This window comes from Natator depressus, chromosome 19, assembly GCF_965152275.1.
Source record: "Natator depressus isolate rNatDep1 chromosome 19, rNatDep2.hap1, whole genome shotgun sequence".
Classification (NCBI taxonomy): Eukaryota; Metazoa; Chordata; order Testudines; family Cheloniidae; genus Natator; species Natator depressus.
Genome location: NC_134252.1, coordinates 8,102,181 through 8,126,529, shown reverse-complemented (window position 1 = coordinate 8,126,529; position 24,349 = coordinate 8,102,181). Strand labels below are relative to the sequence as shown.

The 24,349-nt window shown below is 38.0% G+C and overlaps 2 protein-coding genes across 5 annotated transcripts; one reads left to right on the top strand and one right to left on the bottom strand.

Annotated features, from left to right (window-relative positions):
- The first annotated feature begins 4,151 nt into the window (after window positions 1-4,151).
- Window positions 4,152-14,960, top strand: SRSF10 (serine and arginine rich splicing factor 10). Of its 4 annotated transcripts, none has more exons than XM_074934174.1 (6): window positions 4,152-4,326; window positions 6,692-6,798; window positions 8,510-8,611; window positions 12,112-12,274; window positions 12,579-12,629; window positions 12,793-14,960. In XM_074934174.1, the coding sequence occupies exons 1-6, from the start codon at window positions 4,262-4,264 to the stop codon at window positions 13,088-13,090; spliced, it is 786 nt and encodes a 261-aa protein (XP_074790275.1). In that variant the 5' UTR covers window positions 4,152-4,261; the 3' UTR covers window positions 13,091-14,960. The 4 variants fall into 4 exon arrangements, with proteins under 4 accessions (XP_074790275.1, XP_074790273.1, XP_074790274.1 ...); XM_074934172.1 differs by having other exon boundaries at window positions 4,154-4,332; XM_074934173.1 differs by having other exon boundaries at window positions 4,155-4,326; window positions 12,576-12,629.
- Window positions 14,961-19,682: 4,722 nt separating this feature from the next.
- Window positions 19,683-23,846, bottom strand: PNRC2 (proline rich nuclear receptor coactivator 2). Its single transcript, XM_074934348.1, has 2 exons — window positions 23,706-23,846; window positions 19,683-22,427 (listed from the first exon to the last, which is right to left on the bottom strand). The coding sequence occupies exon 2, from the start codon at window positions 22,407-22,409 to the stop codon at window positions 21,984-21,986; it is 426 nt and encodes a 141-aa protein (XP_074790449.1). The 5' UTR covers window positions 22,410-22,427; window positions 23,706-23,846; the 3' UTR covers window positions 19,683-21,983.
- Window positions 23,847-24,349: the final 503 nt, after the last annotated feature.

Sequence of the window (24,349 nt, the reverse complement as noted above, 5' to 3'; positions counted from 1 at the left end):
AGATTTGATAGGTATCTGTACTCTTTCTGGGATGAGGTATGAATTATACAGGACTGAAGCATATGAGAATAATGTCCCTGTACTTATACCTCCTAACTGTCCCTCACTACAAAGTGCATTCCCCTTTTAACACATTATCCTCCATCCCACACAAAATCTGCGGTTATCCCACATTTGACATTGTCATTTAATTGTCCCACGGTCATGAGCTGTCATCCCATCAGATCTCTGGTTCAGAATCACTGAATTTGCTCCCTAGTATATTTCCTACTATGGCAGTCATGCCACTTATCAGGTCACCAGTTTTGTGGATTCTATTATATCTAGTGCCAGTTCTATTCTTCACCCACTGAAGTCAACGGGAGTTTTGTCAAGTGACTCAACTGGGAAAAGAATTTGACCTTCAACAAACATCACCACTTTGAAAGTGCCATAAGTTAAATCAGAAAAAAGCACTCTTATTCTGGGATAAGAGTGTCCACATGGGAAGTTTTACCAGTATAGCTATGCTGGTAATTTCCCCTGAGTAGACAAGCCCTTACTCTCAGAGGCATGCTTGTTAAAGATCAAATTAAATTCCCAATTGAATCACTTGAAAAAACTCTCATTGACTTCAATGAGATAAGAATGTCCGCATGGGGAGTTTTACCAGCATAGCAATGCCAGTATACTTACACCTGCATAGGTATGCTGGTAATTTTCCCCATATATATAAGCCCTAAAACTTGAGTACAGTGGAAGTTGCACACGTATACAAAATCCCACAGAGGCACAAAGAGATGTTGGCCAGAACAAACTTGGGAAGAAAGTTCTTTTAATGTTTCGTGGTGCAAGAAACCATTCAATACTGCTTGGAAAGGTATGTTTGTAAGTTGCTTGGTAACTGCTGCTAGCTAGATAAGGAAACAATACAAAAAGAAATTAGTTGTCTAACAGTAAATTCCCGGAAACCACAATGCTTCAACAATCAGGTGCTGCATCTGTAAATTGCATTGTACAAGAGATTTGACACGTTCAGGTTCTTTTCTGAACTAGACTAACTAAAAATATATTCAATTTTGTAAAATAAAATTGTAATCACAGGTTTTAAAACTTGTAAAAATGTATGCTACATTGCTTTTCACGTATTATGACATACACATTTATTTATTTAGATTTAATTTAAAGCAAGTGTCTAAAATGCTAAGCACTTATGTGTTTAAGGAAAACACGCACACATACAAAAAGTTACATTGGGTTAATGCCCACAAAAGAGCTCCCAACCCTCCACAAATAAAAGACTTCCCCACACAAACCCACTCAGACCCATTCAACTCACCAACTCAGTGAAAGTCTAGGAAAACAGTTCAGCGGCCATGCTCTGTAATGCAAAGGGAGATTGGGTTATAGAATGGTAGGATGTTCTGAAAACAGTACCTATCAATATATAAAATTAAAACTGTTTTTTAAAATATTTGTGTTTAAACCTCCATAACAAATTCTGAAAGCAAACACAGTGCAATGTCCAAATTATTTAAGCTTTAACATTGCCTACTACAGGGCTCTTCATAGCAACATAGTCTCAGCACATTCCACTGCCATGTGAGAGATCTGAATTTGAATGTACGTCCTTTGTGCAGGTCCTTACTCCAACCTGTCAAGAACTGGGGGCCCTTGCTCTGATTTACAGTGGGAGGATGCTATCACATAGCAGAGGCAATTTTGGGAAAAACTGGGACCATCCCACAAAAAGAGTTGGTGATATGACCTCTTGACAAAGGCAATCTGCAATGGGAAGAGCAATGGATAACTGGGTGGAAATGTAGACTAGTTAATGACGCAGGTGATGATTCTATAGTTTAGGCCAAGGGTCTTATGTTACTGGTTTGGGAAATAAGTCATTATTTACACATGGAAAAGTCTTGCAGTGAAAGAGGGATACATCCACCCTCTCCCAAAATCAAGTGAAATCATGTGCAGTACCCCTCAAGGGAATATTTATATAATTGCATCTTGTAATTCTGAACACTGCAGAATGGACATGGTCCATCTAGTTGAGAACCTTGTCTCTACCAGCTGCCAATACCAGAGGCTTCTGAACAAGATATGTAGTTACTCCTGGCTACATGTATTTATTGCTATGCACCAAATTCTGCCATGAAGCGATTTCAGTGGTTCCACATGGGTTTCTGAGGGCAGAATTTGGCCTGCCAATAGCTAGACACTTTGGTACTACACAGCTGCATTATGCTGTGCTCATATATGGTAAGCTTAATCCTCAACCATCTTTTCTGGCTTGCTATTACCAGTTTCATGTTCTTTTAAAGAAGACTTTGTGCGTGCATAGAATTTTATTGTATATTTACTGCACATTGTACTCAGCTCAAATGCCCACTTCTAATAAGTATCCTGCAGGATAGAGTGTTAGAAAGGGAAACTCCTATTGTATAATTTACAAATTACTGTAGGTCGGGATCCTTATCTCTACTCCCAAAGAGCAAAGTACATCACGTAAGTCAAAGGCCATAGATTTTACTCAGACACAATAACCACCAAGGCACTTTTCTATTTGGCAGAATGCAAATACAAGGCCTCCTTTTCCAGTGATCTCACTTCTTCAACCTTGTTGAACCTGCAGTAATGACAAACCATTGTGGGCATGTGAGACGGAACAACAGGATCTGAGTGGGAGCATGTGTTTGTAACTGCTACAGTTTTACTCATGTTCCACCATCTAAAATGACGCAACCGCAAAGTCTGTACGTTAAAAGGTCAAAGAAAGATAGGGTTGAATGCTGGCAGCATCTTGTTTCAGGCTTGTGGTGATGTCTCCATCTGTTCCTCAGATTTGTTATACATTACCACACCCAATGTGATCTGAACCTCAACAGGTTTCCTTAATGAGCACTTCATTAACTCAGCCACTACAGAGGTTGGTTTAATAGTTGGTGACCTCTCATTTATTTGTGTAAAGCACCATGCACAAGTAACACACCATGCACTGTACAAGTAATGATAGTGTTAATGGTATAATTACCCCATTTTACATATGGGTAAAACAAAGTACAGAAAGGTCAAGTGACTTACCCAAGGTCACCTAGTGAGTCAGTAGCAAAGGCAGGTATGGCACACAGGAGCCCTGACTCTCAGCCAATCGCTCATACCACAAGCCCATGCTCTTTCCCATAAAATAAGAAACATCATGACTTTGGTTAACAGCTATCCTCTCCTTGAGTCCTGAAATCACTTTTTGGTCCTGTGAAGCATCCTGACTGACGCTTCCATGTGTAACATCATGACCTTCCATTGCAATGCAATAAGGCGTTTCTAATGGTGCCAAGACATAAAGGCACCAAAATGAAAGGTTTTGACAGCACCAGCTAAGAGGTTACATGTCAGCATTTTGGATGGTGCAGCATGTTGAGATTTGGATGCCATGCAGGCATCCAAGGTGGGCTAGCACTAGCATTCCAATGTCACCTTGTAAATTGCTGGTGTCATGGTAGAGAGACTTATCCTGCCACAGAGCATGGCATTTCAGGCTGTGTGTACCTTGCTGGATGAGGATTGGGGTAGTAGGCACCGTTACCCTGCATCACTGCACCTACGTGTGCACCACTTTGCCCTTCATTTAGGGCAGAGCTGTCCTTGTCTATTGTCTGGCTAGACCGAGGGGTGTGGTGCTCTACAGTAACAGTGTGGGGTTGGGGGCTCTCTGCCCCTTACAGCAGCAGCCAGCGCCATGGGTTATGCTGCCCCTCAGGCGCCGGTTCCCCTCCCTCCATCTTCCCCATTCCTCGCCTGAGAAGGGAGAGTCAGGCGCGCGCTCAGCGCCTCAGCTCTGTTCGGGCGGGAAAGTGATCGGGCGGCGCGCACCCAGCCAACAGCACACCACTGCCGCGCGAGACAGCAAGCGCGGGTTGAGCGGGCGGTACCGTGCAGCGCATGCGCTGAATAAGCGGCGGGCGGTACATGTGCAGAAAAAACAGGCGGGAGGCTCTCTAGAGCTGGCGGCGAAGCAAGGACAGAGGGGTTCGGCGCGTGCGCATCGCCACGAGAGGACTTGGCGCACGCGCAAAGCGAGGTGCGGCGGCAGTTTGGCGCCTGCTCTCTTTCTTCTACCTCCCCTCCTCCTTGTTCTGGCTGGGTTCTCGCCGGAAGCGCTCCGAAGTCTCGCGAGAGGCGGCGAGGCCGTTGATAGTGGTGGCGCTGTCTCTCCCCGGAGAGTCGCTTCGCTCCTCTTTTCTCCTCCGCGTCTGGGCCCTGCCTGGGAGCCGCCGCCATGTCCCGCTACCTGCGCCCCCCCAACACCTCGCTGTTCGTGCGGAATGTGGCCGACGACACCAGGTGTGTGTAAGTGCGGGGGGGATCCAGGGAAGGGGGCTCGGGCAGGGGCGCTGGGAGGGGCGGGCGGGCGCATGGCGCGAGGCCCGCGCAGGCTTTGGCGGGCTCACTAGGCCGCGCAGGCAGCCACCATATGAGGGGGAGGGGGGGTTCCCTGAGGAAGGGGAAAGGAGCCCCAGGCCGTTTCCTTCTTCCCCATCCTTCTCATAACCTCCATTCCTCACACGCCTTCCGTTTTCTCTCTCCCGCCCCGGCTCTCAGCCGCTTGCCCCATCGCGCTGAGTTCGGGAAACCGCGGGACAGAACCCGGGAGGGAGAAACTTACGGAAAGCAGGGTCGCCATAGAGACCCCGCCGATTAACTGGCGCTTGCTCAGCGCGAGGCAGGGGTTGTGAGGGTAACCCGGGGGCCAAATTCTGTGCACCAGGACATGTGTGCGCCATCACGTGTCGCTTCCCCACACCCGCTGGTTTCAAACACTGGCCCCTCGAGGGTAGAGTCTAGAGCCTCAGGAGAAACAGCGATTGCCGGGAGCTGGAAAAGCGCCAGAGGCTCTTAGTGCGCAGAGGCTGCGCGCCCCCCACACCCGTGCGTAGTGTTGGTCCCTGTTGGGATAGGCTGTTACTGCACCAGTTCTTCTGTAAGGTGTTGAATGGCGGGTTTTCCGTAATTAGCGAGAAATAAATAAGGGGAGGAGTTGTCTAAAGTTACATTTCGCGTATCAGAGGGGTAGCCGTGTTAAACAACGAGGAGTCCGGTGGCACCTTAAAGGTGCCACCGGACTCCTCGTTGTTTTTACATTTCACGGTTGTCTAAAGTAAAAGTGTCCACGTTCCCGATACATAAGACTGCTGAACCTTCTATTTCATCAAGAAATGGAAGTGTTAAGGAATTGTATAACATATTTTTCTGTTTTGTACTCTGGGTATTTTAGCAAACTGCTCATTCTATCACATTTCCCTTATACCTTTTTAATATCTTCTGACACTTATAAACGTTGTAGTTTTTATTTATAAAGTTAGTGTTTTTGAGTTTGGTAGTTTATATAAAGTACATTTATAAATTAAAGGTCAGAGATTTCTCTATAAATCCTATTTAAGTCAGTAAGACTGTTGCTTTTGTGGCATGCAGGATTAAGGTCTAAGGTTATAGTGTTTAACTTGCTATCAGGAAAATAATCTACCCTAAAGGAGTCATGCAATAAATAACATTGAAGTAGAAATGATGGGATGAAGTAGGAGTTGCAGTTTTTCCGTATGGTACTGATAGTTCTGAATTGGAAATAGGTTATGTGTTGAGAGCTTTTTTTGTGTGATCACCTGCCTTTCCTCTGTGATTATACTTGTGATTAGTTTTAGAGGGAAATGTATTTAATGACCACAACAGTTGAGGAAGAAAACTATTACATACAACTTATGAAAAGAATGGGGAACCTATTTGGTCCCTTTCTATAACTTGCTCTGAAAACTCTGCCCTTTGTACAGATACCATGATGTGGAGATTTCCTATTGAATCTTTGTTTATCTCCTGTGTTCTTATAACTGGTGTGTGTCATGCATTCTTCCACAGGCTGTGAGGAAGAGTGAGGAAATAGTGGTAAATTTTCATCATTGACTTTCCCAGCCAGGGCCATTTTATGCATCTAAAATAACATACAGTGAAATCTGTATGAGAGAGTTGATGATGTTGGAGGGGAAGACGGGATGATTCCAAACAGTGACAGACCTATTGAACAGAATTATACTCTTTTGTTAGATCACCTCCATGAAGCAATTAACTCTTAGTGGCTTGAATGGCTGTTTTAGACTAGTGTTGTTTGATGTGTCTGAAAAATTCAGTGTGTTAGGTAGTGACTTATTTTTGTGGATCTTTCTTGAATTTCCAAATGTTGTAACTTGCTGTTTTCATGGTGCAAAAACATGGAATTAGAAGTCTTACAAAAAAAATTTAAGAAAAAGCTTCTCTGAGATCTGCTGTTTCCCACCCACCTTCAGTAATTCAGTACTGTTTACTAAATACACCATTACATGTATTTTTCTCCATTTACACTTGCCCAATATTGAATTACACTGAGTTTTCAGATTCTAAGATGCTAGCATAAAATTTTAATTATTCCAAGATTTTAAACACCTTGGGAGCTTTAGCACCCATAGTTGATTTAGGTTTTTAATTTATTCTGATTAATTTTATCATAAAGACTAATTACTCAGGATTTTTTTTTTTGTACTTTATCATCTAGTTAGTTCTAAAAGCAAGCTTTGGCCATATTTGATTCAAGATTTTTTCAATAGTTTCTTTAAATATTTCAGTTTGCAATTTAAATGTAAAAAGTGAAAGAATATATAAAAATGTATTTATGGTATTTCAGGTCTGAAGACTTGCGTCGTGAGTTTGGTCGTTATGGGCCTATAGTTGATGTGTACGTTCCACTTGATTTCTACACTCGTCGTCCAAGAGGATTTGCTTATGTTCAATATCCTTTCTTCAGATGGCTGATTAGTGAGGGGTGTTGAAGTTTGAAATTCAAGTTTGTGTAAGAGGTAACAAATCTAAATGAAAAAGCAGTTTACTTTTGTGTTGTATCTAATAAATGTCTTATTGTGGCGTATTCCATTTTTTTCAAAGATTAACTCCTCACAAATTGCTCTTTACCTTTTTTGCAAAACTTTAAACCAAATCCAGTAAGATAAGAGCTATTTTGTTGCATATCCGTCACTTAAATTGATACTATATGATTTAAATGACAATTATCACTGACTCGGAAGTGTCTACCACATTTTTAATATAACTGATACTGAAAGTTAATTTGTTCTTGTGCTTAGCAAATTGTGGCTGGTATTCATTGTTAATTTAAAAACATGGAAATTGGAATCACTTGATCAAAAGCAGTTTGTATAAAAATGAGGTAAACTTCTTTCTTTAATATTGTCCCCTAATTTACTGTCCTCTGTTGTTGCCTCAGAGAATGTAAAGCTGTACAGTAATGGCGACCCCAAAGAGAAAGCATGAAAGAACCTTTAGAGTAGAGTTCAACAATTAAGGCAAGTAGACAAGCCAAAGACCTCTTAAGGATCAGGCTTGAAGAGAAGGGAGAGTTTGGGAAAAGAAAAAGTAAAGAAAAGCTGGAAGAAGGACAAGCCATAATGGGAGACAAAGCTTCGCTTTATCTACAAAAGGGGGAAAAGGTTGTTTTTCAAAGTAAAAGATAAAGCCATCTGTCATTTTTGACCAAGCATCTCATGACAAGTCCTTCTGACAAGCACTTAAAGAGTTAAAGGTCAAGATGAAGTTGAATGGTGGCCAAGATTAAAGGAGTCATACCTGATGTATCCTACAGAATAACCGTTTTTTTCTGTTTCTCGTGTAAGTGGTAACTTGATAAATTATTCTGGCTTAGTCTGTTGACAGAACCTATAGTATTTCACTTGTGGGTGGTATTGAAATTGTAACTGTCTTGAATGAAATGCATTCATTCTTGGTTTATTTATCAAGATAAGTATGCCTGTATGGTAACCAGGAGATGATGGACGAAGTTGGTATGCAGACCAATACAGATGATTTAATCTTTCAAGTCAGCTAGACAGAGGAATATGAGTGAATTACAGTGAACAGTCTTATGGATTAAAGATATTGATCATCTAATCCATAGCTTAATGTTTCAGTATATGCTTTATTTTTTAATAGAATACAGTGGTCTATATATTTGAGTAACAATTGCTGAAAGTCATAATCAGTTTTAAAGGAGTAGGTGAAAAAGGGAATAAGTTTCAGGAATACAGTCATGTAATGAATGCAGAATTTTCACTTTTTACTAATGTTGCTTAAGCATTTTAAGAGTTAGCATCCCCCCCCTCTTTTTTGGGGGCGGGAGGGTAAGGCAAACCTAGAGAATCAGATCACTAATAACTAAACTTCTTTAACTACTTTTGATACATCAGTGTATATATAGGAGAAAAGAAGGCTATGGAGTTACATGGTGATTGTTCACTAAAGGATAAATACTCTTGGTTGTACCTATATCAAAAGATTTGTATAGTATTCTCTCTCCAAAAATTCTCCTACAACCTTACAGTTAATGGGAGACCGTTTTTAGTGTGCCCTATAGTGAGATTAAAAATCCAGGAAAAACTGTTAATTTGAAGTTGTTAACTACTCAAATTCCCAAGTACCTTAACGCTTAGCACATTTGAAGATGTCCGTGATGCTGAAGATGCCCTCCATAATTTGGATCGGAAGTGGATTTGTGGCCGTCAGATAGAAATCCAGTTTGCGCAGGGTGATCGGAAAAGTAAGTGCCTTTGGGCGTAGTATCAGAATGTAGTTTTATCCTTAATGTTAGGAGAGTTCAATCCTGGGAAGATAGTACACAACCATTATTTCAACATTAATCAAAAATTATTTTTCATACTTCATAATAAATGCAATTTGATTCTTTTTCTTTAGGGCTCTTTTCTAGATACATAAAGTCTCTTGATAACCCCTGCACTCACATAATATACTTTAAGTTATTTACCACAAGGTGACTATTAGAACTGGTCAAAAAATTTTAGTTGGAACAGATTTTCATCACAAAACACGGTTTCACTGCAATCAGAATTGTTTGCAGGAACATGTCAATTTCAACATTTTTCAACTTATACACTTTTAATATAAATTATAGGGCTGTCAGGTGATTTAAAAAAAACTAATCGCGCTGTTAATAGAATACCATTTATTAAATATTTATTTAAAGTTTTCTACATTTTCAAATATATTTGATTTCAATTACAAAACAGAATACAAAGTATATACTGCTCACTTTATATTTTTTATTACAAATATTTGCACTGTAAAAAACAAAAGAAATAGTATTTTTCAGTTCACCTAATACAAGTACTGTAGTGCAATCTCTTTATCATGAAAGTTGAATTTAACAAATGTAGAATTATGTGCAGAAAATAAGTGCATTCAAAAATTTAAAACTTTAGCGCCTACAAGTCCACTCACTCCTACTCCAGCCAATTGCTCAGACAAACAAATTTGATTACAATTAGCAGGAGATAATGCTGCTCGCTTCTTGTTTGCAATGTCACCTGAAAGTGAGACAGGCATTCACATGGCATTGTTGTGGCTGGCATCGCAAGGTATTTCTGTGCCAGATGCGCTAAAGATTCATATGTCCCTTCATGCTTCAACCACCATTCCAGAGGACACGCATCCATACTGGTGACAGGTTCTGCTCAATAATGATCCAAAGCAGAATGGATCAATGTATGTTCGTTTTCATCATCTCAGTCAGATGCCACCAGCAGCAAGTTGATTTTCTTTTTTGGCAGTTCGGGTTCTGTAGTTTCCACATCTCAGTGTTGCTCTTTTAAGTCTTCCGAAAGCATTCTCCGCACGTCGTCCCTCTTGGATTTTGGATGGCACTTCAGATTCTTAAACCTTGGGTCAAGTGCTGTAGCTATTTTTAGAAATCTCACATTGGTACCTTCTTTGCGTTTTGTCAAATCTGCTGTGAAAGTGTTCTTAAAACGAATGTGTACTGGGTCATCTGAGACTGCTATAACATGAAATATATGTCAGAATGCGGGTAAAACAGAACAGGAGACATACAATTCTCCCCCAAGGAGTTCAGTCAAATGTAATTAACGCATTATTTTTTTAACAAGCATCAGCGGCATGGAAGCATGTCCTCTGGAATGGTGGCCAAAGTATGAAGGGGCATACGAATGTTTAGCATATCTGGCACGTAAATACATTGCAGTGCCAGCTACAAAAGTGACATGCGAAAGCCTGTTCTAACTTTCAGGTGACATTGTAAATAAGAAGCAGGCAGCAGTATCTCTCATAAATGTAAACAAACTTGTTTGTCTTAGCGATTGGCTGAACAAGAAGTAGGACTGAGCGGACTTGTAGGCTCTAAAGTTTTAAGTTGTTTTATTTTTTAGTGCAGTTATGTAACAAAAAAAATCTACATTTGTAAGTTACACTTTCATGATAAAGAGATTGCAGGACAGTACTTGTATGAGGTGAATTGAAAAATACAATTTCTTTTATCATTTTATCTTTTATCATTTTTACAGTGCAAATATTTGTAATCAAAAATATAATATAAAGTGAGCACTGTACACTTCGTGTTGTAATAGAAATCAGTATATTTGAAAATGTAGAAAAGCATCCAAAATACTGTATTTAACACATATCAATTGGTATTCTATTGTTTAACAGTGCAATTAATCATTAATTTTTTTTGTTAATCGTGTGAGTTAACTGCAATTAATCGACAGCCCTAATAAATTATATAATTTATTTTGTTTTGACAAATGAAAATGAAATGGTTTGATGGTTCTGAATACAAAATGATACTCTGATTATATAAACTATTTCACATTTCATATGGTATAAGAAATCTTGGGTGTTTATCATATAACTGAAAGTAAGTAGTCTTATTCCAGTTTTGTAACTCTAAAACAGAACTAATATGGTTGTAATGAGTATTATACTTCAGAAAATGGCTGATTTTAAGTCTGCATTACAAGAAACTTGTAACATGTTAGTATTCTAAAACATGTATATGCAACTTCAGACAAATGAGACTAATGCGTTGGCCCAAGGATCTTGTAGTACAGACTATCGGAGAAACAATATACCTGTTATGTTCTCCCACAAAAAATTACAACCCTTGCAACCCTTGAAGTCTGTGCAGATTGTATGCATGCAAGGACAAAATTCAATCCTGTATGTATGTATGTTTGGTTTTGGGAGGGGGAGGTGAGGGTGGCTAGAACATTGCCTTAAATTTCTTTCGGAAAATGAGTTAATCCTTTACCATGCATTTGATAACTACTAGTGCACACATCACAAGTGTGTGATCCCAGACACTGGCTTCATTGGAACATGGAAAATGATTAAAATATACATTGAAGCATAGCATAGCAGTGTGAGGTTAATGTACCCGTTTGCTTCAGATTTGGATGAGGGGTACATTTAATTAAAGGGGAAAATACAATGTAGTAGTAGTAGTAATGTGCTACTATATCTAATCCAAATACAAAAGGACCAAGCCTGTTGCCTGCCAGTTTTGGTTGAAGGGCCATAATCAATGTATACTTCACTCTTGTTTACCTTGTGTATAATCAGTTTCACCACTTTCCCTATATAGATTCTGGTTTTGGTCTTCCAAAAGGGAGAATACTTTTTTTTTTTTTTTTTAAACAGTAAGACTGCAAAAATCAGCAGACTGTGGGGCGGGTGTAATACCTGAAACTTTTTGCTGATTTCTTTAAAAATTGACTGACTGTCCTCTTAACTGAATTCAGAAATGTCAAGACATAATAGGGCCATGAAGCTGGACTAACAGGCCAACTGAAGATTCTAAGATTTTCTCCAGTGGGGTAGAACCAGCATAGCCAGCTTTTTGCTACCAGTTGGTATATATGGGGCAGGGGTATGACTGAAGCACTGCTACACCCAGGCAATATTCTGTTACCCAAATCATCATTCACAGCTGGCAACTGGCCACAACTTACAGCAGCCCCAAGGCTGCTCTAAACAGCAGTAATGGGGCATAAAGATGGTGTGCAACCACTTTTACGTCCCTCACGTGTCCGTTCCGGTCTTCATGAAGAGTGCATTGGCTTGACTCAGGAATTGAACCCAGTTAAATTGATTTTGAAAACATGGGTGTTACCACTAATGCATAATTGAAATTCAAAGGAAGGGGCAGGGAGAACTGATCTGGAAATTAGAAAGTTATATTTGATTTTTTTTTAACAAAAAAGTTAAATTATTGCTATTTTTCTGCAGCTCCAAATCAAATGAAAGCCAAGGAAGGGAGAAACGTGTACAGTTCTTCTCGCTATGATGACTACGACAGATATAGGCGATCTAGAAGCCGGAGTTATGAAAGGAGGAGGTCTAGAAGTCGTTCTTTTGATTACAACTATAGAAGATCTTATAGTCCTAGAAAGTAAGTGTAGTGTTTGGCTTCAACTACACAACAGTCAGTTGGAGAAGAAAAATCACACTGACTATTTAGTTGTTAACATTTTGAATACTTTTTTTGTATGCTCACTTTGTAATCACATGCGTGGGAGTTACTGTATTTTGCATGCTTCATCAAAAGAGAAATATTGAATGAAATACAATTCTGTGCTTCATATTAAAGAATTAAAAGCAAATGCACATCTCAAAAAAACTAAACTTATTAATCATCTATATAAATACAAAGGTATTTGTCACCGTTTACTTTTTCTGATGTACCTTTTTAGCAGTAGACCTACTGGAAGACCTCGGCGTAGCAGGAGCCGTTCGGACAATGATAGGTAAAAAAAAAAAAATTTTACACCATTTAAATTCAAAACTAGATTACTATAATCCTTAACTTTAGATTAAAAATTTACTCCTGCAAAAATGGTTAAAAAAATGTACTAGATGTCTAAGAATAGCATTTTTATATTCAAATCTCTCTCCCCTTTATTCTGATAGGTTCAAACACCGCAATCGATCTTTTTCAAGATCTAAGTCCAATTCAAGATCACGATCCAAGTCACAGCCCAAGAAAGAAATGAAGGCTAAATCACGTTCTAGGTCTGCATCTCACACCAAATCTAGAGGCACCTCTAAAACAGATACTAAAACACAGTATAAGTCCAGCTCAAGATATGAAAAGGAACCGAGAAAAAAAGAACCAGCTAGATCCAAATCTCAGTCAAGATCACACTCTAGATCTAGGTCAAAATCCAGATCAAGGTCATGGACTAGTCCCAAGTCCAGTGGCCACTAACAGTGTAACCATCTTGTTTTTAGGCATGAATCATTCATTTACACACAGTTCAGTTTTCTTAAATTATCAGGAATATGATGTTGCAACAGTGCTAAAAAGAACTTCTTTTTGTCAGTTTTCCCTGTAGCAGGCAATGGTTATAATTAAAATAACAGTGTTGAGAAGCCACTAAGAGAGTCCACTTCGTGAAATGTCATGGGCAGCTATTGATTTGATTGTGGTGTCTATGTATATTTTTGTAAAGATTTGCATTTTTTGATGCTTAAAATATTGGTGATAACTTGATTGACCATAATTCGCAACATTGTCCTATTGCAAATTTCACACCCACAGAGAAATTGGTGTGGAGCAGTTAAACTAGCAGTTTAACTTGTTCTTCAATATTAAAAGTTTGCAGTATGAATGGAAAACTGGGCAGCTATAGTGCAATGCTGTCTGCTGTGAAATAGACTGGCAACATTACGTTTCCATTGTTTAAAGGGAGGAAATCTATATTTTTCATGCCCACCTACAGCAAGTAGACATGTGGTGTTGAAGTTTCTTGTTATCCCACCATCTGGAGAGATGGTACTAACATTGCATATAGTATACGGGGAGAGTCACAGTCTTGAGGATTCATGGGAGATCACGGAGTGTCATGATTGTTGTCAGGAGAGGGCTTCATTGTTTTTACCCGTCTGCTAATATTAGATGTTTAATAAAAACATATACGTTTTGAAAATATTAAGGTCACATTTAAGCAAATGACAGAGCAGCTACAATATTAGGTTAACGTGTACATTTTATTCAGTTTTTGTATCTATTCTAAATTTTAGTGAGCAATTAATCATAAATTGCTTAGTTTCCCGCTGTTAGATGCAAGTAGATTGTTTCAAGTTGTGTGTGTACAGTATATAAGAACTAAACTTTTATGCCAATTACTCTTGTGGTTAGTTGGTGCATTCATAGATATCAAACTCTAGCCATCTCTCTATTTGTGAATAACTAAAGGATTGCTTTTACACTTCAAAATTTATCTAGTCAAGCAAGCCTAAATTACGTCCCTTCCTACCCAGACTGGATAGTGCTTTGGTTACAAGGTTTCATTTTAAATTACTTAAGAACAAATCTTTCAAGTTGGGTGTGAATTAGAGCTGCATCTCTAGCTATTTTGTTTATCACAAATACAGTATCTTGAGTAAATTGATGTGAAAAATAGTACAATACCAGTATGTAATCTCACAAGTATTTCTCTGGAAGGCAAGATGTTTTGTTAAGAAAATGGCTTCTGGCTTTGAATTTAAATAATAATAAAAAAGCCAGTGTCAAACACCTTATGTTCCTTGCTGTCTATATAGTAGTCTATGAAGATGTTGGTGAAAAATTCTTTTTAGAGAATTACTTTTAGGTTTTGGTTTTAGCAATTTCAGCAGGGCCTTTGAGGAAACAGACGGCTTTTTAAATTCTGGCTGTTGAATGTGCTTAAGGGGTTGATTCTAGAACCTTTGTATACTTGATAGTATTTCTAACTTTTTTCTTTACTCTTTGCAGTTAATGTTCATGTTCTGCTATGCAATCATTTATATGCACGTTCCTTTAATTTTGTAGACTTTCCTGGACGTATAGTTTAAAAACAGCAGTCTATTTAAAGCTAGCAGTAGCGTGCAGCTCTAGCAGAGGAAAGTTGTGGGATTAAACTTTGTATTTTCTTTCATATAGGGGCTTCTAAAAAGGTATTTTTATATGTTCTTTTTAACAAATATTGTGTACTACCTTTAAAACATCAATGTTTTGATCAAAATAACTAAAGACCCAGCTTATTTTCTGCTTGCTGTAAATTTAGCAAACATGCTACAATAAAAAAAAAAATGAAGGAAATACTGATCCACTGGAGTTATTGTAGCTTTAGAATTTGATTCTAGAGCAGCATTAGGAACAAGGCTGTGCATCTTCTGTGAAGTAAGATACCTCTTTAAGGTTTAGTGGTAAAATAGAACAGGAATCCATTTATTTTGTCTGTCTAGATACAACTGTATTTTTCTTTTTTGTTTAAAGAGGACTAATGGGTGAAATAAGAAGAATGTTAAGTATACCTTTGGCCTAATAATGCAAAATAGATTTATCCTAACTTCCATGATCAGGATTGCTCGGCAAATATACAGATTTCCCAATTTATCATATCTGAGATAATTCAGTAGACAAATCATGGGTTGTTAAACAGCATTTAAAGATGCATAAGGGAACAACATTTCTAGGTAACAGCTAGCAGTTACTTACACTTACCATGTCTTGCACTGTACCAAAAGCATTTATCTGGTAGATTACATAAAAAATAATTTTTACTGTTAGAATTCTATCTTTTCTTTTCCTCAACCTCAAAGCCTAAGATGGCTTTTGGCAATAGTGGAGCATGCATAACTTGTGAAAAAAGGGAAAATAATGTCCTGATAAAATTTACTTTGGACTCCCAATCTTGGAAAACATTTTAAGTGTAGAGGCTTAAAGGAATTTTAAGCATGTAGATAAGATTGGGGCCTGTAGTTACAATGAATTGTTTTCAGATATTAACAGCAAAAGAGAAATTGACTATTTGGAAAATGTTACAGTGCTAAAAACAAAAACTATGATTCAGAGGTTATAGTGCAGTTTGTATTTGGAGTTTGATAGTTTTTTTTTTATAAAACAGAGTCCTTTATTTTGAAAGCCAGCTCAATTGAAGTCAAGTGTAGCATGACTTTAACTTGACTTGTGCATATGAGCAAGCCAGACAAGCTGAGCACAAACACACAATGTTGCAAGAGTGAAGATGGTACCCTGGTTCTTGCTCCAATTGGGAAAAAATGTTGAAAAGGCTGTTCTGTGGGGCCTTTCAGCCAGGAAGGGATTACCAGGACATGGCCAAGGAGACAAGGAATACTTGTGTATTTGTGCCAGTCAGCCCCTGCAGACACCATCATCCTTCCCCAATGCACAAACATTATTCCTGCTTTAGAGCAAATAAGCCCCTCTTGTGCAAGCTTTCTGCAGGCTTAGCTGCAGGAATGTGTGCATCTGAAAAACAATATGTATATACATCTTTGGAGCGGTGAGAAGAGTGGGAGTTATGCTTTTCTGTGGTAAACTAGAATTTGCATCTAATGCAGATTCTGTAGAAGTGAAATAGTGTTTAAAAAAAAAAGTGGGGGAGCTGCAATCCATAACAATTGCAGCAGAAAGGTTTGTTTCAGCAGTAACAGACAGTTCTACTGGAACTTCTATTCTATGTGACTAGGATTAAATCCAACAGTCCATGCACCCAACTGTTAATTTTAATGAAAATCTTCAAACACAATGGATAAAGTACTGTATCTGGATGTTCAGATACAAGTGTCTCTGAAACAGCATAGATGTTTCTCTGTTATGTGCCTTTTTAAATGCTTACACATCTATGTACATTATGAAAGCTTATTTAGAGTCTGAAAGTTTTACATGTCTTGACATTTCTGCTCTTCAAAGAGCCTCTTAAAATGTTTAAAATGAACTTTGTATTGCTATAGCTTGAAACATGTTAGAGGACAGTTGGATGTTATAACTAGGATTGCAGTGTATTACAGAACTGTTACATGGGGTTTTTTTGGTCAGGAACACTGCACAAAATATTTAAAAGTATGAAGGAATATAAAATTAACATTTAGGAATATAATAGTCCATTAATATTCTAACAAGATAAATGCAAAAAATGTAGCAGTGCTGCTTAAAAATCTTCTAGACAGCTGCTATCAGATTTGTCTGAAGACATCATTTGAAAATGTGTGTATGGTGAGGGAAGACTGTACCCTGTTGTGTGTTTGGGGAAAAGGTGTTTTATTTGTACACCTCACTGTCCTGCCTTAAATATTCTATGTTCCATCTTTTCAAATATCTCTGTGAATTAGGAATAAAATGTACAGTATTTTGGCTATACCCTGAAAGCACCTTCTGACTTAGAATGAACACACCTGTAGTTTGTTCCATATCAGTCACATAGTGGTCGTCCCACCTTGAAATACCTGTGAACAGACTTTCCTTAGGCCAAACTGTTTGTGGAACCAAAGTGTACTCATAAACAGCAGACCCACTGGGAAGTTAATGCATAGAAGAAACTTTATTTTGAAGTTGCAGCTGTGAACAAGAGTTGATCAGTGTTTTGTCAAATTTCCTTTTGTGTCCTCTACTTGGAATATAGGTTTTTATTTCATTGTTCACATTTGGAAAAAAGTATTGGCTTTCTACTCCTCAGATCATATGCAGCTTTCATTTGGCTTTTTCTGTTCTGCACAGGTTGATGTGAAAAATGGCATGTTTTCCTTGTTTTACAGTTAATCTGTAGTCTTAACATCTCAGTCAGTCTAGCTGGCATTGAAACTTGTAGTTGACAAACTGAAAGCTGCATCCAAGCATAATAATTTGAGTAGCAGCTGTAGTGTCAAACGCATACAAATTTTTTTTAATTTCAACCAGGAATAGAAATCTTTCTTTCAAATGTCCACTTACTGAGAAGCTGATGGCAGCAAGTCACTATCAAATAACACTAGCACTTATTTCAAATAAGTAGCTAGAGATAAGCTATGAGTTTTAATCTGAGCAGAATGGGCTGTTTTCATGGCATTGTTCAAATAAAATTTCAAATTAAAGATTAAGGTTTGAAGTGTGCAAATTAATACTGTAATCTTCACACTAAATTTCAGAAGTGAAATTTGCTCTCGTTCTGCTATTTGTAAACTGCTTGAGCTGTTTGAAATGTATGAAGAAGAGACACTACTCACTGAAAAGTTGTTTTCTGTTGTAACTTTCAGGCTGTCCTGGTTTGTAGTCTGTTGTATAGGGGTATTTTTCTCTCCCATTTTCAACTATTCATTTCATATAAATCTGTAAATACTTGAGGTTTAGTAAATCAGATCCCTACCTGTTCTTGGTAGGCAGCTGTTTCTCACAATTTTAAGTATCCTACATTCAAGCAATTTTATATGGGCCCTTGTTACAGTAGTATTTGAGCACCTTGCAACCACCATGTGAGGTAGGTATTATCCACATTTTACAGATGAGGAATCAAGTCACCAGACACCAAATGAATTTCAATAGCAGTTGGGGGAGCCTAGAAAGATTATTTAACTGAAGTGCAAGTTAAAAGTAGGGGAAATTGGAAGGTGAAGCTGAGAATGTAAACTATATGTCCACTGTGCTGTTTACCATTAATCTGTTTGAAAAAATTGTGTACTACACTACTGAAGAGCAGAATGTTTAAATCCACTGCTGTTGGAATGTCTTGAGAAGCACTGTTCTGTAGTAGCCAGGATCCCATCATGGTAGGTGCTATATGAACACAGAACCATCTCTTCTGGGGGGAAAAGCTTTGATTTTTCTAATTCCAGTTACTCACTTTGAACCAATATTGAGTTTAAATCTGGATTTTTATAATTCTTCATTACACCTACTGGATTTAACTGAAGCAGAGCATTGAAAAATGTATGGATTGTGTCTATCTTTAAAAAAAAAAAAAATTCTGCTCATTTTATGACATGACTATCATGCTAAGTTCTCAGGCTTCAATGGTGAAGGGAAGGAGGATTGAATCTCTTGCAAAGTTTTCCTTTGAGGCATTGGCGTTAAATGGGTATGAAGACTTTTTAAACCTATCCCAACCAAGTATAGCTTGGGTTTTGGTTTGAAGCCAGACCCACTAGGGAAGACCTGACACTTGTGTAAAATGTTTCAGCCAGCAAAGAAGTGCATGCTTTCTCCATTAGAAAAACTAGTCAACTTTGGAAACATACACAGTAAAAATTAACTTGTCTTATGGTTTGACCTTCATATTAACGAGTCTCAAGCAGCTAGAAATTAGCACATGGTTTCAATGGTGTAAAATAACTCAGGGTCGTTACTTTCAAATACTGATCCCTCTCACAGAAAGAGTGCTCATGGGTAATATAGGACATCTGTATGGAACAATTTTTTTTTAAGGGAAATATTCATCCATTTTTTCTGAAACCTTGTCCTATGGCTTCAATTACCACTTCTATACCACTAATTTCTAAGTCTACCTAGCTCTACAGTTGTCATTTTATTTATATTCTAATAGCACCCAGTAATGGATCAGGACCTTGATGTGCTAGGTACTGTACAAACAACCCTGCCCAAAAGAGTTTACGGTCCAAATACAAGACAAGATACAACTTCTGGTCACAGACAAGAGTATGAGGAAACCAACATCTCTTTAGGTGCTGTCTCTACTCCTGAATGTTTTCTTCTGCCTCTTTCAGTTTACATTTCCACTATCATTTGTATCTCCCAGGCATAAAATCTAATGTGTGTTTCCCTCCTACCCCCCGTTCAGCCATGCATTAAAAATCTCCTGTCACCATCTGCACAAAAATCTTTTACTACCCAGTCAGCTCCTGCTGAGTGCTCATGTTCAAAATACTGCTAAAGTCTCCCCTCTTTCAGTCTCTCTCACCTCAGAATCAAGCATTTTCAGAATACATTACAAAATCACCTCTTTCCTGGTCTTAATTAGAATCTATGCTGACATTCAATCTCAGTGTAAAATGTAAGGCTGTAGCAAGAAATGATTCATTTTATACAATTTTTAACAAACAAAAACAGACATGTTTAAGGGGAGAAAAGGTTAGGTAGTTTATTTGTTTTGGGGTTTTGGTTTTTTTTTAGATTTCCAATTGATACAGGTACAAGCAGTACTTCATAAACACTTTAAATTTCAAATATAACACAATTACACTTTGGGTACAATGGATGACATTTGGTGAGAGTTTGGGAGACAGGAATGTAATAATTTTAGAAAACTGCCAGTCTGTTCATCTTATTTGGAGAGAACATGTGTAAACACAGATAGCTGCCAGCACATTTTGAATGTATAAACAGAACTATATGCACAGAAGTGTATCTTGAGCACTTAAAGAACCACTTTTGTTTTAGCAAACTACTTTTTGTAATCATTACCCTATTTACTCATTCTTCATTATTGCTGATTACTGTGTTTAAACAACTGTCTTCATATTCTTTCAGCATGTCACAAATCAGTTTCTTGCTTCCACAGTGGAAGCATCTGTGCTTTTGTAAACAGTGGATTATGGCATCACTGAATAAAATCAAGCATTGGGTATCATATTACAAACAGCTTTTACTAAACACTAATATGCTGGCAACCAGCATACCGGGAATAAAGTTCAGAAGGAAGACTTAATAGGGTTTTATATATTTTTAAATAGAACAGCACTTCAGTGGTTCTTTAAGGGGAGGGACATTAAATACAGTATTGAGACATCTAAATTCCAAATAATAAAAGCCAGATGTGGATGGCTCAATCTTCATTACAGTATCAATGGAGTTACTGTGCTCTCAAATACAAAAATGTTGGATAAAACCAGCTAGAATACTTTTTTAAATTGTAGGCAGGGCTCTAGCTCTTAGGTATTTATATAAACATTTCTACTGAGAGACACTTACATTAATAGATTTTTAGAACCTTTTTAGTGTACTATAATAGTTCATCCCAACTAAAGTCACTTTTATACATTCAAAATAGATGTACCTTACACAGATTGGTGTAGCTTTTTTTTTTTAGGTTTTTTGTTTTATTAAAAATTCTAAAAGCCTCATTTGCACTGAATATACTTAAAAAAACCAGCTTACAACAAAATCAAACAACGTGAACATTCACTGGTACTTAAGTGCAAGGGCATAGCCACGTGTGCTTTTACAGTTTCTTTAAACAAAATATTTATTTTTTTAAATCAGGCCATGTACTCAGCATGGTCATCTTACATTCAGCAGTTTTGTACTAAAAATACTTTTTCTGCAGGAAAGCCCAGCATAAATTTACATATGCTACAAAGTTTTACATTTATTTACATGGCTCTTTTCCCAACCTATTTAAACGTTTCATACTTCCCACAAGCAACACCAGTTTAAACAAATTCACATTACAGGGTATCCAATTTAAGATTAGCTCAAACAATTCTATCATTTCAGCTTTTTCAAAGATATAAAACGGATATAAAAATGCATTTTAAAAACTGCTCAGTGCAATCCCAATAAAGGAAAGGTTTTAGAAGTTTTTTGGCAGTCACCTGGCAGTGCAAAATGCTTGTTAGTTGGCACATTTCAGATTGTGCAGATTCAAAATAAAAATGCATTTCTAGATTTTTGAAATGAACACGGTGGCAGGCAATTTTAACATCAAATTATTTTTTGCATCCTTACAAAACAATCTCTGGGGAGTAAATTTCCTAAGATCATCTAAATTTTAGTCACAGGTTTGTCTGCCCTGTCAATCACTGATTCACAAACTCCAAATAAAGGTTCACTAATATAATTCAAAAAACATCTATCTCCTAGTGGCTAGATGTAGATTTGTTTTGCAAAAAAATGATCTCTTAATTCGCTTTCAACAGGTTTCACACAATTAACTGATCTGAAACAAGTATGAAAGATACTAGTTTAAGGTTTGAGTAGTTCTGTAAACTGCTTACTTTTTCCAATCAAAGCTGCATTACATAATGTAAAAGTTGGTTTTCTGCCATAGCTTTCATTTCCAGTGAAAAACTCAGCATATTTTAAGTGGTCACAGTTCAAATTCTGAGAACAATACAATATATTAGCATTAGTGACCACCAAACTTTGTTTAGATTGCATACTGATATTGCAAGTACATAGTTTGTCACAGTATGTGCACACAGCACACAAAACCCTGAATGAATGAAGAGTTAAGTTGGACATCTTCAAGAGAGGTCCCCACATCATGTGACTCAATTTTTGTATGCAGCTAACAAATCTGATTCCATAAAAAATTGTGCATTTTGGAACTATGAATTTAACTAACATTCTCAAATTTGAAACCCTGTAAAAATTTTAACTTTTCAATTTTTAAAGTTACATCTCAAGCCTGGACTTTAAGTAAGGTTTTAAGTTGAAAGGTCATTATTTCTTTATCAGAAGGATTAAAGGAAACAGGTACCCAGTGGCTTGGTGGCTTAGGAAGAACACTTGGTGAAGGTGGCTCACTAAATTTTGCTCCAGCATAGTTCTGATTGGTTTGAGATGTGAAAAGTGAGTTGGGACTTAATAAAGTAGGACTCCAATTCTGATTATTTGGGAAGTGCACAGTGTTCTTGCCCCCATTTTGCATGGCCTGCCATGCAATAGATGATGAGCTACATCCATGTCCTCTTTCTTTCTTCATATAAGTCATCTTCATTTGAGAATTCTGATCTTTGCTCTTTTGCCTGTTATTAAGTTGTTTATTCTTCTTGGTAATATTTCTAGACTGGGGAACTGGAATGCTGAACCTTTCTCCACCACCCATCTTCAACTTAAATGTCACCTGTATGAAAGGGAGGAACAACAGTCAGTGGGAGCGCTGAATGAGAAAACCAAAGTTAGAAAGTTTCTCAAGTTCTAAAGAAAAGAACTGAAGTCAAACTATACTCCCACTAGATTAATTAAAGGCAACTGTATACTGATAGCATGAGACTTAAGGTAGAACACATGATACCATTTTGTAATTCTCTGATTGGACAGACCTTAATTAAAAGTGTAGCGAGAGGGATCTTTAAATACCTAGCCAATTTGTAAATGTTAAAATTGGTCCAGTCAGTCCACAGTTGAGAAGTTCTCCTAGCTTCTTCATTTATGCTAAACTCTCATATAGCAGTCATGAGCTTACACATTCTGACATCAGTGGCTAGATAGGAGATGGCATTCCAACCTGGCCTCAGTAATACACGCCTCAACTCCCTCCTGACTGAACTCTAGCAATGCAATCTACCTCGGCATGAAACAGTAGGCCCTCAGGACTCTCCAAATAGTATGAAGTGCAGAAGTTCCATCCCAGCAATACAGGTTACCAGAAGCACATCAAACCTGTCCTCCACTTTTTACACAGGCTCCCCTAGAATACTTTATCAAATTCAAAATATTAATCCTACTCTGAAAGGCACTTAATGATACCTATATCACCCAAAGCTCGGCAGTTGACAACTGATTACTGCACAAGGTGTGTGTAGGAGTAGCTTTCTTGGTCCAGTTCAAGAGTGAAGTGCCAACTGCTGCAGAATCTAAGAACCATCACATCCCTCCTGTTCCAAGTGCAAATACACTTCTTTCAACCCTGCCTTCACCAATAGAAACATAGAATCATAGAATATCAGGGTTGGAAGGGACCTCAGGAGGTCATCTAGTCCAACCCCCTGCTCAAAGCAGGACCAATCCCCAATTTTTGCCCCAGATCCCTAAATGGCCCCCTCAAGGATTGAACTCAGAACCCTGGGTTTAGCAGGCCAATGCTCAAACCACTGAGATATTCCTCCCTCCATGTACTTTCTTAAAATAAAAACATGCAGCCTTCTCCCTGGAGAGAAAGGAAAAAGAAAAGAACCACACTTTTGGTGGCAGATTACTGGAACCTACTCAGATACCATGGTGATGGGCATGGCATAAGAACCTGTAGAGAGTAAGTATACTATCTGGAATCTAAAATCCAATTTCAGACCACTGCTTTCTATAGCACTTGCAGCTAAGCTTGGTGCCAAATGACTATCTCCCCCATTTCTTCTTCCCCACCCACCACCACATCTTCCACAGTCATTATTATCCCCTTTACCTTTCAGTCTTCTTTTCAGACTCTGCAGCCTCCACCTCCCGTTCCCTTTCCTGCTGCCACGCCCAAAAGAGTAGGTGCTGTCTTCTGTTGGACCCCTTCCTTTGGCTCGGAATGGAAGTTTTCATGGGCTGATCTGCTGTGTTCAGCCAGGAAGCCGAGCCCAACATCGGATTCTCGGCACACAGGCTCCAGAGGAGAAGTCTAAGCTATGAAGACAAAAAGCAAAACATTTAAACTCAGGTAAGGGAAAAACAGGTACTAGCCAAAAGACAATCTGGGATTGAATCTAACTACCATTTGCAGGTTTCAGAGTAGCAGCCGTGTCAGTCTGTATCCGCAAAAAGAAAAGGAGGACTTGTGGCACCTTAGAGACTAACAAATTTATTTGAGCATAAGCTTGTAACTCACTTCATCGAATGCATTTGCAGCAACTTCTAAAAAAGGAAGGGGTTGGAAAGAATTCACACAAGGGACAAGTACAAATAATTTGTCCATCTTGAATCTGAAAAACGTGGGGATGATATTGATTTCACACAAATGTTTTCTATAAGGCTGAATTATTTTATACTTTATTTGTATACTATGAAGAGCATACTAGCCATGTTACAGAGATGAAAATTTGCTACATTACTAATACTTCGCTC